Here is a 16,164-nt window from a genome sequence, read left to right as displayed (position 1 = left end):
CAGCCTGTTCCGCCGCTCAGACTAGGCATGCTGTGGGAGACAGGCCTGCTTCCTGCAACCCTCCTGCCCCAACAACTCGCTTCAGCAATTCCCAAAATCAGATCCACTTACCAGGGGCCTCCTCACCTGTTTGCGCTTTGCCAAGCTCTGACTGCTGTGACTGGCTAGGCTCCTCCAGGGTAGAAAAGAGCCCCTGGCTACATGCATCTCTGGCCTCTGAGTCATCCTCTGCCTCGGGGTCCCCCTGCCCCTCTTCATCCAAGATGTCCTCCTCCTGGATCAGTTTACTCTCAACTGGCATGTGAGCCAACGAAGTATCCACAGGGGCCTTCGCAGTGGAGGTGGGGTCGCCACCAAGGATCGCATCCAGTTCTTTGTAGAACCAGCAGCTTGTGGACGCAGCACCAGAGCGGCGGTTTGTCTCCTGTGCCTTGTGATAGGCGTTCTTTAGCTCCTTCAGTTTTACCCTACACTGCAGTGTGTCCCGGTCATGGCCTCGTTCTATCATGCATCGTGAAATCTGTCCGTAGGTATCATAATTTCTACAGCCGGAGCGCAGCTGGGACTGCACAGCTTCTTCTCTCCAAATGCTCGGCATTGCTCCAAGCGGGGGATCACCTGGTGCATGGAACAGGCTTTGTCACCTGGAAAGATGCGCTGAGACCACTGAACGCATAACCGAGCAAACAGGAAGGGGACTTTCAAATTTGGAAAGGAGTGTATGGGGTTGGGATGACGGTTGGTCACCTGAGGGCAGGGCAGTAGAGTTCAAACTGATGACCAGAGAGGCGAGAACAGGCATTGTGGGACACTTCCCAGAGGCTAATCACAGTGCTGACATCACCACGGTGTCTACATTGGCACCGCAGCACTGTAGCCCCAGTGCAGTCATGGTGGCTTTTTTTATAGCACTGCAACTGTGCAGTTTTTACGCCCTAAGTGACTTGGTAGTGTGCACATCTCGGGAGTTACAGCGCTCAAAGCTGCTTTAGTGCGCAGAAACTTGCCAGTGTCGACGGGGCCTAAGTGTATTGAGAGACCTGGGGAGAATGTTAATATAAAATATGATGCATTTTAAGGGGATGTTTTTGTTTGACAAGATAATTAAGGAACAGTGCTCTCAGTCTTGGAAAATAAGGGCATAGCTACCTGGCTTTGGTACCTAGGACAGCTAGGGTTATGTAGTAAAGAATTCACACAGGAAAGTGATAAGACAGAAACACCTTTTAATCTGTGGGTGAACACTTTTTACAAAACCATCACTTTATCTGACCGATCCGTCCTTCTTCTCAAAGGAAATCAAGCCCGGGAGCTTAAATTCATAACGTTACCAGGCGAATCACAGGCTGAATACAGAGACGCTGGATTTATGGCTTAGTACAGGGGTGGCCAAACTGTGGTTTTACAGTTAAAGTGCAGCTTGCGGACTCTTTCCCCCCCCACCTCACCCCCACCCCATTCTCCAGCTATCAGACTGGGGGAAGCTAGGAAGTTCTGCCCTGCAACCGGAGGGTGGGACTAGAGGAGGCCTGCACAACATGCGGCCCCTGGGGGCTCACTGTGTGGCGTTTGGGCAAGCGGTGGGGTGGGGCTGCTGGGGTCACCGCCTGCCTGGGGGCGCCCTGCCTCACAGCCCCACATGCTGTGCTCCAACCACCCTAACAGCCAGAACCGCACGGGTCTCCATCTCCCGCTCCCCCCGCCTGGCATACAGCAGGTGAGTCACTTCCGGGGCCCGCTGAGGTGGGAAGCACTGGGCACGAGGCAGAGCTGGTAAGTGCCGCCCGGCCTGGACTCGAGCTGCAGCTCGGGGGAGGAAGAGGGGAACTAGGCCAAGACCCCCCCCCCAAACCCACCCTTTAGTTGGGGTTGGGGGGGCTACTGCATTGGTTGGTCCCAGGGTGGCCTCCGTAGTGATCGAGGAGGGAGCGGGTGGGGGGTTTGAACTGTCTTTGGGCAGCTAGGAAATCCCCAGGGGAGAGGTAGGTGTGTGCGTGTGTGCGTGTGTGTGTGTGTGTCTTGCACCTGCCCTGCCCCAACTGCTACCCCCTTCCCTGGTCCAGGGACCTTCCCTGGCCCCTATCACGCTGCCCCCTCCCATTCCCCCCAGGCTCCCTGCGGCCCCTGTGTTTGTGTTGGGCAGGGGATATGTTTCAGGGGGGGCTGGGCGGCACTGAGGGGGGGTATTTCGGGGAGGCCGGGGGGTTTCAACCTCAGCTGTTTTCTTTGGAGTAATATGGCCCTCGCCGCTGAGTTGTGCAGACCTGGGCTAGAGGATTTTGCCAGAGACAATGGGTGCCTGCTGAGAGTGGGGTAGGGGTGAGGCACAACTTAGAGGTTCCCTTCCCCTCCCACCCCCCCGAACAGCTTGAGTCTCGCCTCTCCAGGCACACTCCTCCCAACCTCAGTGGTCCTTCCCTGCAGCTCCCAGATGTTAGCTCCAGGTGGAAAGGCAATGGCAAACAGCTGGAAACTGCAAGGAGGGGCTACTGTTATTTCTGCAAGGAGAGGCAGCAGCAAAAGCATCAGCTCTCCCTGCAGCTCCCAGCTGTTTTCTGCTGCCTCTCCCCACTGCTGCAGCTCCCAGCTTGCTGACTCCAGTATCTGCTGTGCAGGGAGGGGGCCTGGCAGCACCCCATGACTGAGCAGGGCCAGCAAACCTTGGCAAAAATCTGGGGAAAAGCACATGACCCCATGTCCCCCCCCCCCCCCCACATCACCTCTGGCTTCTGCACAGTGTGGAGTGGTTCTTGGGACTTCGGGCACGCTTGGTGTGGCTCATGGCTTCTGCTGGAGAGAGGCTGAAGCCCCAAGCCCCTTCAAGTGTCTCTCATGTGGCTGAAGCCCTGGCAGGCGCACCCTGGCTCTCGAACTTCTGAAGATTGTCGTATGCAGCTCGGAGGGTCAATAAGTTTGGCCACCCTGGCTTATTACAACAATCTGTAGCCCACTAGCAACCTCCTCCTCCCCTCTTTTCCCTCCTGTAACTGGAGGGGATGGTGAAATTGTTTAGCATAAGTAGTTAACACAAATCTGTTCCACTTTGTATTTAGCTGTGACACTCTGAGTACGTTTCCCAGACCTGAAGAGCTCTGTGTACCTTGAAAGCATGTCTCACCTGGTCCAATGAAAGTTATTATCTCATTCACCTTGTCTCTTACTAAAGCTTTTGGCAGCAATACAAATGATATGGACTAGCTTAGAAGTGAGCATGTTGAATGTGCTATTCTCAGCTAATCTGAGGGCTTGTCTACACTATGCAGCTTTTAGCGACAAGGCTGTGTCCACAGAGCCTTGTTGCTAAGGGTCAGCGTGTGTGAATGCTGTCTGTCTAGCCCCATGAGTGGCAGAATGTTTCTTTTGCTGGGGAGGGTTAAGTACCCATGAAAGACAAAAGTTTTGTTGACAACGTTGCAGTGTAGACAAGCCCCAGCTGAGCTTTGAGGGGACAGGGTTTTTTATATTTTCAGGAACAGGCCCGCTGGACTGGATAATCATTTTACAGCAATTTTGCTGTAGGTTTACTTTGGTCTGTGATACTTATAGACTACTCAGTGTTTATTTAAAGGACTATAACAAGTATTTTCTGTACTGTGAGAAAATTCCCTAATTTTATCAAAAATGTGGGGGAGATAATTTTAACTGACTGTTTCTTTTGTCTCCTTTTTAGGTGCATGTTACTATGATGCTAATCAGTCAATGTATGTGTTTGGTGGCTGCACCCAGAGCAGTTGCAATGCTGCATTCAATGACCTCTGGAGACTTGACCTCAACAGCAAAGAGTGGATCCGGCCTCTGGCATCAGGTGAGAGGTGATGGATGTTAAAGATCTTTGGTTGCTCTTATTCTTATTCCTTACAGTGAACTACCCAAAGCTGTACCTAAGTGTCTTCCCTATAGGGCCGCACAGCTTGATACTTACAGCTTCTTTAGCTGAATGCTTTTTAGGTTATATCTGGTGGTAAATACAGAGTATTTTGGTGTCCTTCCGTCCAGAGAACTGTGCTATGGAGCAAGTACCACGAATGCTTTTTCTGTGGGCTAGCAAACTGTTTAATGCTAGTTTGTGCTATGTAGAATGAGTGACATTTAGGTGGAAGTTGTGAGAGCCTGGGTTGATAGAAAGTATCAGGGAATGGCCGTATTAGTCTGTATCCACAAAAACAAGGAGGAGTCCAGTGGCACTGTAAAAACTAACATATATTTTGGCATAAGCTTCAGATGCATTTTATGTATCTTATCCACGAAAGCTTATTCCCAAATAAACCTGTTAGTCTTTAAGGTGCCACCGGACTCCCTGTTGTTTTTTTTGGGTTGATAGAAGTCATTGTCCCAGTGCTGACAGCTTTGAATAACTTTGGTGGTTGCCAGTTCAGTTATTTGGAGGAGTGCATAAAACATGTCTCAGCTGGTTACCCACAGCAACCAGGAGCGTGGGAAACAGGTACACTCATGCAATCCCCATATTGTGAGCTAGAGCAGAAAAGGGCTAAAAGTTATTTCCCACAGTGGTTTTAAACATTAAAACTCTGTTTAAACATGTTTTTTTTCCATGTAACTCGGATTTAAGTTGCAAAAATGTAACAACTGCAGAAGTAGGCAGCTCTTTGAAATTAAATGAGATGGAAAGTAGATGAAATAGAATTTATTTCAATGTGAGGTGCCCTGCTATAACAAAGGAAGCCAATGGGAGAACAGTGTTAACACAAATAAGTAGTGATATCTTAGTGCCTGGCATTGCCCTAGTCATGGATCAGAACTCCATTGTGCTAGGGCAGTGGTTCTCAAACTTTTGTACTGGTGACCCGTTTCACGTAGCAAACCTCTTAATGCGACCTCCCTTATAAATTAAAAACACTTTTTTATGTATTTAACACTATTATAAATGCTGGAGACAAAGCAGGGTTTGGGGTGGAAGCTGACAGCTCGCGACCCCCAATAATAAACTCGTGACCCCCGAGGGGTCCCAACCCCCAGTTTGGGACCCCCTGCGCTAGGGTCTGTACAAACACTGAAGAAAGATGACCACTACCCTTAGTATCTTTCATGCTCACCTTGGAGAGTTGGGTGCAGATTATATTAACAATGTGTTTTTTAATCACAAAATCCAATGTCTTGTATCTAAGGGTTAAAAATAAGAATGTAGTGAGCGCTTAGACTTGAGCTCAAAGTGTATAAAGGTTTGAGTTAGGCTGTCTACACTAGTACTTTGTCAGTCAGGGTGTGGAAAAAAACAAACCAACCATCCCCTGACCGACATAAGTTTCACTGATTAAAGCACTGGTGTGGACAGCACTATGTCAGTGGGAGATGCTCTCTCGCCGACATAGCTACTGCTGTTCATTGGGAGCGGTTTAATTATGCCGACAAGAGCGGCTACACAGGAGATGTTACTGGTTTGTAGCGTAGACATAGCCTTAGTGAGGAGAAGACAAGGATGTTCCAAGATTGCAGTCATGAGGGGTTTTATGGTAATGATTTTAAGACCATTCTCACAATTAAAAAGGGGGAGCTGATGAAAATGTCAAGATTGTTTGTTTGTTTTTGAGGCTCAAATTGCTGATATAAGAAGTTCTTGTATTTGAAGGTCTGGGAGATCTGATCTGTCTCTGATAACTAATCCTTGCAGGCGCTCAGATGTAATGGGCAGTCTAATCAAACGCAGGGTTTTTTCAGTCTTCTTACAATGCAGTAACTTCAGATGTGCATGATGAGACTTTGGCTTATTCTCTTCTTCCTCTCCTGTTGTTGCAATGCTGTCCCAACCTGAATGCGTTTAATCTGGTGAGGAGTGGGGAAGACGATGCAACTGGCAGTGGTTCTTCATTGAGGCTGAATGTAGTATATGGCCTGCAGTTTGTTTTTATTTAAAAAATGTTCTGATTGTGTTTAATGACTCCAGATGCTAGCACCCAGATCTGCATGCAGATCCCTCTGTCCATAATGTGTACAGAAAAATGTGCACTATGCTAACAAATAGCGCTCTTAAAGAGCAAGTCCTGTGGGAATATGCCAGAGTTAAGTCCCATGGGAAGATTCCCTGAGGAAATATTTTTGCATGCTGTCATCAGCACATGTGCCCAGATCAGATCGCAACTGAATCTTCAGACAGGGAATCTAGCTGAACAGAGCACGTTTCTCCATCTGTCTTCAGATGCGATGACTCACCCATGCTAGTGCTTCTGGTGGTTTCTTGCACATAACAATTGCCTTTTGATGTCCTTGCCACAGCATTCTCTACTGCCTGGAGAAAAGAGTAGGAAATTGGAGGGGCAAAAGCAGAAAAACAGAGTAAGGACATTAAATTCAGACAAGTCCTTGAACAAGTAGAAGGAAATGACATTTAAGGCACATGTGGAATTCACTGCATCTTGAGGCAGAGGTTAAATGAAGCAGATGGGCTTTGAAAGGAGAGCTAATTTTATTAACACTTGGTTCTGCACAGGGAAATTAAATCTCATGCTTCAGTGTAAACTGTCTGCCTACAGGGGATAGGAAGGGAATCCCAACTCCCTGTCTTTCAGATCCAATACACATTTAACTTGCGACACATTATGGGGTGAGATTTAATCTAGAGGCAGGGCCTCTGCAGGAGGCCAGATACTAGATGTGGCAAAGGTTTTGATCTGATATGGCAAATTTCTGTGCTTATTTAGAATGGGTGTCTCTTAGGTAGTGAGGAAACTGCTTATGTCTTGAAGAAATTTTGGTACTGTACAATTGATGGCTAAGTGGACAATGGAATTGCTTCCAGAGGTAGTTCAAAGTATGTACACCTTTAATTATCATATATTAAGATCCAATTGGTCCTTGAGGAAGACGCATGAAACATGTTTAGTTTAGTTTAGTGTCTATGGAATCTGTTTTTTCCATTTGGAGGAAATACAAGGAGCATCTTGATCCCATTCCATAGGCTCAGGAATCAGTTATTCGATATTTCCCATATTCCATCTTATCTCTGCCTCTTGGACAGCTGTTTTGTTGAGAGTGAGGAAGACCTGGCTATTGCTCCTTAAAGCAAGCTGAAGTGTGTTGACTGAGTGCCAGGCTGAATGCTTTGGCATCTGTCCAATCTAAGGATTTTAAAATGAGCTGAGAAAGGTCTTAATGCCAGTCCCATCCCTACTGCCAGAATTCCATAAATGGATCACACTGGCTGCAGGTGAAGGACTTACTTGTTCATACCTGTTGTCTTCATTTTGTTTTTGTCCTTTGGGGGAATTAGACTAAATGACAACCCAGCTGGGTACAGCATCTCCCAACTGAGATATTTTGCTTAAGCGAGCAGTAAATATTTAGCTTTCAAAGAAAAAAATTGGCCAGTGCTTGCTTTCTGTCAAAGGCATAGGGAGGAGTGAAATAATGCCTTCTGGTTTAAAGGAAACCCCCCATTGTTGAGATTTCAGAATGCTCTGTTTGTATCTGTAACCAAGGCAGTGTCTTTTTTTTTTTTAATTAACAATGTAGTTAGCATTAATAGAGCTAAAATATTAATACCCTGTAGCAGATTTTGAAACAGAGCAAAGGGGAGCCTCTCTAACCTTTACACCCTTGCACTCTTCTGGCCACATCCCTGTCCCAGCAATCTGCAGTTTCCACTTCTCCATGCAGATCTGTATTGGGCAGATGGGAGTGTGTATAGAGGTGGTTGATAGCCAGGGTCATTGGGAGGCTTGCGTGCAAGCTCACCACCAACTGGAGGAGGGAGAGCCAGGGCCAGAGAGGGAGACAAATGCATGTGGTAGCCTGCAACAGCTGCAGTGGAAGGGAGTTCAGAAAGGACACCTGGAGGTTTGGTTTAAGGAGGAAAATAGGTCAGCCAGGCTTGGAGGATTTACCAGTATTCAGGACTGAGGTGGCTGGGCTCCCTAGTTGAGGCTGTAGGCATTAATGTTATATGTGGGATCTCTGGAATATGTAGAATGTGCCTGGCCAGTGTGAAATGCACCAAATAGGATTCTTTCCTTCTTTGTGCCTAGAAACCACGACAGGACACAGGTGCTGGGAGCCTACCTTAGCCAAGAGAGTGAACCATGTCCCCTCAAGACAGGGAAAAGGGAGTTGGGGAAATATTTTACATCAGTGGTGCCCAACCTTATTACACAGGAGGGCCACATAAACCTAAGCACAACTGTGGGCCAAGCAGATTCTACATATTTCAATAAGATTTGAAGTCACCAGTGTTGACTTATATTTTACATTCAGCTTGTTTGGTATGTATTTAGGTAGATTGTTTCTATGTATAGTATTGTCTGTTTACACACTTCTGTAAACTAAAATGATGTAAACGTGCCGACAGAATGCTAATGAATCGGCTGTTAGTAAATTGGGTTGAAGTAGGCTGCAGGCCTTATGAAATGCTCTGGTGGGCTGTAGGTTGGGGACCCCTGGTTTACAGTAATCAGTCCACCCGGGTGTAGCAATAGATCATTGTTTGATAAATAGGCATAAGAGTGTATCCCCAAAGAGTCGTCATTCTGGTTAATCTTTGCCAAAGGAACTCCTTGATCATCTACATTTTTCTCTGGTCTCTTTTCCCATTCAGTTCATATGTTTATACAGGTGAGTCTCATCTTACACGGGGGTTCCGTTCCGCGGTTAGCACGTAAAGCGAAAACCATGTATAGTCAAAATTACATTGAGTTGAATGGTGGGCAGAATCGCCCGCACTACAGGTACAGTATTAAAATTTTGTTTTTCTTTTTTTTGTTTTTGCCGACCACGTAAAGCTGAAATCGCGCATGTTAAATGCACGTAAGATGCGACAGACCTGTATTGCTCTGGAGCTCTGCACTTGGTTCCTGTGTGCTTAGGTCTTGTGTCAAACCTGAAAATACTCTTCCTGACTGAGTAGAGGAAGACCTAAGGCATAGTCCACAGTAGATTGTCAGGATGCCCCTGTTCACTAGTGGGGGGAAGGGGGGTTGAGGGAGGTCACAGGGATCAGATTTTAGAACTCGGGTGTTTATCTTAGCATCACAACCATGACAACATACCAACTGGTTCCCCAAAGTGATAAAATCCCAGGAATAACCATGACATGACGTCCAAATGCTGTTCCCCATTGGTTCTGCCTCATCAGCTCATTCTTAGCTAAGCAGCCACCACCTCCTTTCTTGGTGTTGTCTTCTCAACAGCTACCTGGGGCGGAAAGCTGTCTGTTTTACAGTTCCCAAACTCCTCCCTTTCTTGAGCTTGCTTTGCCGTGAAAAGTGCCCACTGGGCAATGGCCTTCCCTTCCTCCTCTGATATCAGAAGGGTTTAGTACACTCACGGCTTACATCTTCCTGTTTGCTGTGAACATGCATGTGAAACCCCTTCCAGTCAGAGCAGAGGGTAAAGCTTTCCAGAACCTGCTTCCTGGTGCTTTCCTGTCCCTATACCAGGCCATCCCAGCCTTCTGTCACTGGGGAAGTGGGAGCCTCTCTTCCTTGGCTCACAGCTTCACTCTTGGGGCCCTAACAAAACATAAACAAGGGAAAACTAATTCTGGCTTTTTAAAAGCACTGACCCCTTCCTTGTTCTCCAGAGACAGCTTGTCTTGTCACAGGACCCTTTTTATAGGTCCAACTCCTTTGGGAAAGAACATTCCTACCCTGGTCGTAATGCTTCAGCCAAAAGTGTGATGAGCAGAAAGTTTTCACTTTCAAAGCTTTATCTAGAATATTCTGGGTGATATATGCTTTTCTTAAGTAAGACAGTGCTTGTATCGGATGATCGCTCCAGCAGCTGGCTTTATTAACCTTATTCCTTTTGTCTGTGACTCTCTCCTTCCCTTGATTACCCTTGGGGGAATTTTGTTTCACTGCGCATGTGCAGAATTCACGGCCCCCACAGATTTCTTCGCTTCCCCGCAGAAAAATAACTTCTGATGAGGAAGCAAAGGGAAACTGCAAGAGGGGTCATGTGCCCCTCCCTGGCAGTGCAGGCAGGTAGGTCAGTTTGGGCACCTGGAACAGCTGGTAGAGAGACAAATCACATTGGGACAGGAGGCTGGGCATTCACGTGCATGAGAGAAAGACACTGTCTGTCTCACTTGCTATTGCAGCACCCTCTGTGTGGAGGGGCAGGGTTTTGCGGTGTTTCTGGGGAGGTAGGCATGGGGCAGGCTCTGTCCTCTCAGGCAGAGCAGAATGTAGCCGCTTGCCTGCTTAGTGAATTGTTCCCATTGTTCTTAGTGAATTCCCCCAGGAGTATAAAACAGGTGTAAAAATAAGACTCCTTTTACGTTGCCAGAGTTGTGTAAAGGAGTCTTATTGTAAAGGACAGTGTGACCTTATCAATGCTTATGGTGCTTTAGTGATTAGAACTGGACTAAATTTTTGGACTGAAAACATTTCCTGTCAAAATCTGCTCTATGACCTGTTTGCTGCTGACCTTCCTGGAGATTGTCAGTAGCCAATATAACTTCTGAGTTTGAGTCCCCAACCCTCACCTGCTCTTCGGTTGCCTAGGATATAACACTGAGCATATGGCTGCATATATTTTTTGACTAATAACCAGAAGTAAAGGGTCTATACCAGCTACATTACTGAGGGGGTTGGGAATTTCCTTTGATGCTTCCCCACCCCCATTCTTCATCCATTGTATTGTCGTTTAAATAAATTACCAAAATAATTGAAATCAGCGTGATTATATTGCATTATTTTAACAAATAAAATATGCAGAATTTTAAAATATTGCACAGAATTTTTGGTGCACAATTCCCCCAGGAGTCACTGATGCATGTTTCCTCTTCCCAGCCTCTACACTGTGTGTGTGTGTCGGGGGGTGATGGTGATAAGAGCACAATGAATGCTGAATGCGCTTATTTAGGTGAATGTTCTACTGATCAGCAGGATGCTGAACATTCTCACCCAATGGCAAGCGCAGGGTTCACCAAACCTTAGCCACTTGAGCTTTAGGATCACAATTCCCCTCTTTAGCTGAAGTGGGAAGATGCACTTGATGTTAATTCAGTAAATCTAAAAGGCTGTGAATGAGCTGGGATAGATGCTCTTGTCATCTGTCCAACATTCTGCTCTTCGGGCTTGTCTACATCAGAAAGTTGCAGCGCTGGTGAGGGAGTTACAGCGCTGCAACTTAGGAGGTGTACACATCTGCAGGGCACCACCAGCGCTGCAACTCCCTGTTTGCAGCGCTGGCCGTACTCCCGTTTTGTCTCGGGTGTAGAGGATCCAGCGCTGGTGATCCAGCGCTGGTAATCAAGTATAGACACTTACCAGCGCTTTTCTTGACCTCCGTGGAATAAGCAGGTATCCCAGCATACCTGAGGAAGCCTCTGGTAATCAAGCTGGTCTCCTTCCCCGGCTTGCTCTCGCGTTCCCCGAACCCCGAGCAAGCAGGTCTCCTTCCCTGCGGTTTGCTGGGTGGTTCCGGGAACGCGAGAGCAAACCGCGGCGAAGCTGGTCTCCTTCCCCGGTTTGCTATCGCGTTCCCCGAACAAGCAGGTCTCCTTCCCTGCGGTTTGCAGGGTGGTTCGGGGAACGCGAGAGCAAACCGCGGCGAAGCTGGTCTCCTTCCCCGGTTTGCTGTCGCGTTCCCCGAACAAGCAGGTCTCCTTCCCTACGGTTTGCAGGGTGGTTCGGGGAACGCGAGAGCAAACCGCGGTGAAGCTGGTCTCCTTTCCCGGTTTGCTCTCTCGTTCCCCGAACCCCCGAGCAAGCAGGTCTCCTTCCCTGCGGTTTGCAGGGTGGTTCGGGGAACGCGAGAGCAAACCGCGGCGAAGCTGGTCTCCTTTCCCGGTTTGCTCTCGCGTTCCCCGAATCCCCCTTGAAGCCGCCCAACAGCGCTGCAGTGTGGCCACATCTAACACCACTTTCAGCGCTGGTTGCTGTAAGTGTGGCCACTCTGCAGCGCTGGCCCTATACAGCTGTACTAATACAGCTGTAACAACCAGCGCTGCAAAATTTTAGATGTAGACATGGCCTTAGATGCAGTCTTTCTGGTGTTGGAAGGCTGCATTGGCTGCGGCATGATAAAGCAAGAAGGTTGGCCTTCAGTCATTTTTGTACTGTCGTTGGCCTTTGAATTCTGTGGTGTAACCTTGACAAAGCAGCCCAAAAGACTCAGGCCGAACAAAAGTTCTGCTTTTGTAGCGCTCATGGAACAGTGAGAGATGTTGCTGAGAGATGGTAGTGAGTTTTTGTAACAGCAGTAACTGATTAAATCTGGCAAGATTCGAACATGAGCTTCCTTGTTCAGAATTCTGTCACAGATGGTTGTCACTTCTGTAGCTGGGGATGAGGGATAATCCAACCGAAAGAAATTGCCTATTCCTGAAACTTTGGGTGCTAACAAAAATCAGTCATGGACCTGAACTGCAGTGCACTAGAGACTGCAGGCATTAAAAGCAGAAACCTGGAATCTATTAACTTTTATCCCATGATAGATATAAAGTAATGGGCAACAATACCTTCCTCAAATCATGATATACATGAACACCACTTATGTGACTGCTATGGGCCCACTCTTGGCTTCAGAAGGGCTCTGAGGTAGCTGGAATGTTATAGCCTGAGCAGTGCAGCTTTCTGGGGGCCCCTGTGGCATGGGGGCCCAGGCAATTGCTGTGATTGCTCTCCCTAAGGCCACCCTGGATTTTATATGCAGAAAACCAGTTACTGTGGCACAGGTGGGCCGTGAAGTTTTTTATAGCGTGTTGGGGGTGCCTCAGAAGGAAAAAGGTTGAGAATCTCTGGTCTAAAGTACTGTAAAGCCATGCCATAGCAGGAGGCATGCAAGGAGCACAAGGAAGTAAGCCCCGATAATCTGGTATGGAGAACACAGAAGAAGCTGATTGTACCGGTCAAAACCTAGGAAGGCTCACTGAGTAATCATTTAATTTTGGCCTCAGCTGCTATCTTTCGCCATCAAATAGTTCAGTATAGAATGTTTTAAAATGAAACACAGTTGGAATTTTTGGTGCTGAGTAGTATTTATTCTGGATGTAAACATTTTACAGTAGAAAACCAGGATTAAAGTCAGACCTGAATTACAGTGCAGCTTTTTAAAAAAAAACAACTTAGCAAGAGAGAAGAGAAGAATGCTCTTAGATTTGAGTTGGTAACCCTTCCCTCATCAGACACAGACACTGAACATACTCTGGAATAGGACACTAGGACTGCAGAGTCTGTTGGTATTTTTGCCCAATCTGTTTGCTCTGAGTTAGTTTTTCTGCTCTGTTCCCTCCATTTACTAGTTGTATAGAACATGAATCATGCATTCACTATTGAAGCACTTATAGAGCAACATTACATAACTTCCCTTTCCTGCGACTGTTTCAGCGTTTGGCCCTGGGGTTACTAGATCTTATTTGAACCCATATGTGTTCTTAGTAGACTGGTATACTACCAACTGTGTCACTATGGCTGAATTAATACACATATCTGATTATCGTGTGCCCCGTGGTAATCCAGTCTTAGTATAATTCTTTCATATGTCTAGGTCTGTTTTTTTCTTCCCATAGTAGTTCAGTGGTTTTCAACCTTTGGTGGTACGCAGAAGTCTTCCAAGGGGTACATCAACTCCTCTAGATACGTACCTAGTTTTACAACAGGCTACATAAAAAGTACTAGTGTAGACAGTACAAACTCAAATTTCATACAATGACTTGTTTATACTGCTTTATAGACTATACACTGAAATGGAACTAAAACATTTATATTCCAATTGATTTATTTTAGAATTATATGGCAAAAATGAGAGCAATTTTTCAGTAATAGTGTGCTGTGACACTTTTATATTTTTATGCCTGATTTTGTAAGTAAGTCATATTTAAGTAAGCTGAAATTTAGGGGTACATAAGACAAATCAGGCTCCTGAAAAGGTGTACAGTAGTCTGGAAAGACTGAGAGAGACTGCTATAGTTGATCTTTTATGCTTCCTGCCTTCTGACACATCTCCATTTGTGGAAAATGTCTTTAATGGATTTTTTAAATTTAAATTATGGAAAATTTCAAGGCTGAGGGATGGGAAATTGCAAGTTTGCTAGAGCTGCTACTTTTCATGTTCCAAATGAATTCATCCATGCAGTGTCCGTGCAGGAGCAGAGGGAGAGCCCCTGGGAGGGTAATCAATCACTATTTGTGTTCAGAAGGGGTGAGACATACTGGAGATTAGACACTTAATCTAAGGACAGGTCTGAACTACAGCAGGGATCGACACTCTGAGATCGATCCACCGGCAGTCGATTTAGCAGGTCTAGTAAAGACCTTCCAAATCGACTGCAGATTGCTTTCTAGTCTACCCTCAACGAGAAGAGTAAGATAAATCGATGGGAGATTTTCTCCCATCGACCCCCCACGGTAACTCGACCTAAGGTGTGTCTACTCCAGCTACGTTATTCACGTAACTGTTATTGCATATCATAGGTTGATTTACTGTGGTAGTGTAGACCTAGCCAAAGTGTTTTGTTTCACAACACTGATCTGTCCTCTCTTGACTTGCAAATCCTTCTCCATTTCTCTACTCTGGCCTTTTCTTTGTTTGCAGTTAGCCTGTGAATGATTTAGTTTTCCTCTGTCTCATGAATGAAGAGAGCAATTAGTGCTACTTTTCAACCCAGTTGAAAGCAGAGCTAACTACTTTGTCTGAGGCTGGATTCTCCATCGTTCCTATCCAGATGAGGTCCTGGGAATACCTATATTCTGAGAGTACCATTTCCTTTTGGAAGGCAATGAATATGGCATTCCATAAGGCCATGTTGGGAAGTGAACTGCTTCCTCTGAGGCCAACAGAGGTCATATGTGGTGCAGTCCCTAATGTTATTGTGTGAATGGTCATGGTAATAAAGGGATGAATGATGGAAGAATTGTACCAAAGTTGGGAATGTGTTCTCTGCCCCCACAGGCTTACAGTTTGCAGGCATAAACCCAGCATGAGTTCTGTAACCATCTGTTTAGGGATCCAGAGACCTGTGGCAGCTCTCAGGCTTCCTGTGCTGTCGAGCTGTCAGGCCAATTATGACTATATCTTCACCACAAAAACGTGTGTGCTTACACTGAGACAAGCCAGACACAGGTAATTGTTTACCTTAATGTAGCTTGTCAATGTCACCCCCATGTCCCCAGTTTGGGGGATAGTTTTTTATCTCTGGTTAGTCAAGGGATCCCCCATGCTGGGGACATGGGGGTGACATTGACAAGCTACATTAAGGTAGAAACTAACTGTGCCTTGTCTCCACTGGGATTATACACAGAGCTCTCTATCTCGATGTGAAAACTCGCTGCTTTTGTAGTGAAGACATAATCTTAACTCCGTTAATTTTTAATCTGATAGAATTGTTTCTTCCTGACAGCAGCTTTATTTCATGCCCCGAAATGACTTTCCTGTATGAAAAGGATTATGGCTCTTAAAGTTGCTTCCTCTCTTTTGGGGGACCTTTTAAAAACACTGACGTCTTTCAGAGAGAAATGTATGACTTCTCTGCTTCTGTCACGGTGCCAGCTTCTCTCCCCACCCACGCAATCCTCCCACTCTGCTCATACCTGGGAGCCGCAGTGCCTGGCTGCAGTGTGCCCTTTGACCCAGCCTGCATTGTTTGAATTCTCCTTATCAATGCCTCTGAGCAGGTTTCCAGAGCACTCCAAATCATTTCAGTTACAGGAATAACAGAAGTGACATTTGTAGGCCCGGTGTGAGCTTATCGTAGAGTACATGAAGTCACCCTACGATTTTCATTTTGTTCTCTCCTTGACCCTTATGACTTCAGAGTGAGGAGGGTGTTTAGAATGCTGCCAGCCCGAAGAAAGAGAGTGCACCTCTGGTCCTCATTGCTTTCTTCTGCTCCATCCATTATGCTGAAGTGCACATGGTACTTCATGCCTGAAGTGCAAGATGAAGGAAGAAATCCCTTCTCTGAATAGGTTAGTCTATGCAAATAAAAACAGGACAGAACCATTAACAGCTAACCGTTTTTATAGCTGGAGTGCCATTGCTGCATGCAGAGGGCTCCCTCATCCAGCTCTTTAGCTGGGAGTTGAGCTCCCTCGTTACTGGTGCAGCTGATTGGGATGAGCTCTGATCTCATTCCTATTTTGCCACAGTGCCAAATGCTCATTCATCTGGTGCATCTCCTTCATCAGCTGCCCGCTCTGCACTGACTGCATGGCGTCGGTAGAGAACCAGATCAATTTCTGCTCCCATTGGCCCTCTTTGCTGCTTTTG

The 16,164-nt window shown here is 46.5% G+C and overlaps 1 protein-coding gene across 1 annotated transcript in view; it reads left to right on the top strand.

The window, feature by feature from the left end:
* The window catches only part of FBXO42 (F-box protein 42), a 97,664-nt gene that overhangs the window by 60,651 nt on the left and 20,849 nt on the right, over window positions 1-16,164 (top strand). Inside the window, exon 4 of the mRNA XM_030537412.1 lies at window positions 3,671-3,805. Coding sequence (XP_030393272.1) covers window positions 3,671-3,805 — 135 coding nt within the window. The remainder of the gene's footprint in view (window positions 1-3,670; window positions 3,806-16,164) is intronic.

This window comes from Gopherus evgoodei, chromosome 18, assembly GCF_007399415.2.
Source record: "Gopherus evgoodei ecotype Sinaloan lineage chromosome 18, rGopEvg1_v1.p, whole genome shotgun sequence".
NCBI classification, from domain to species: domain Eukaryota; kingdom Metazoa; phylum Chordata; order Testudines; family Testudinidae; genus Gopherus; species Gopherus evgoodei.
Note: the sequence above shows the minus strand (reverse complement) of the source record. Positions and strands in the feature narration are given on the sequence as shown.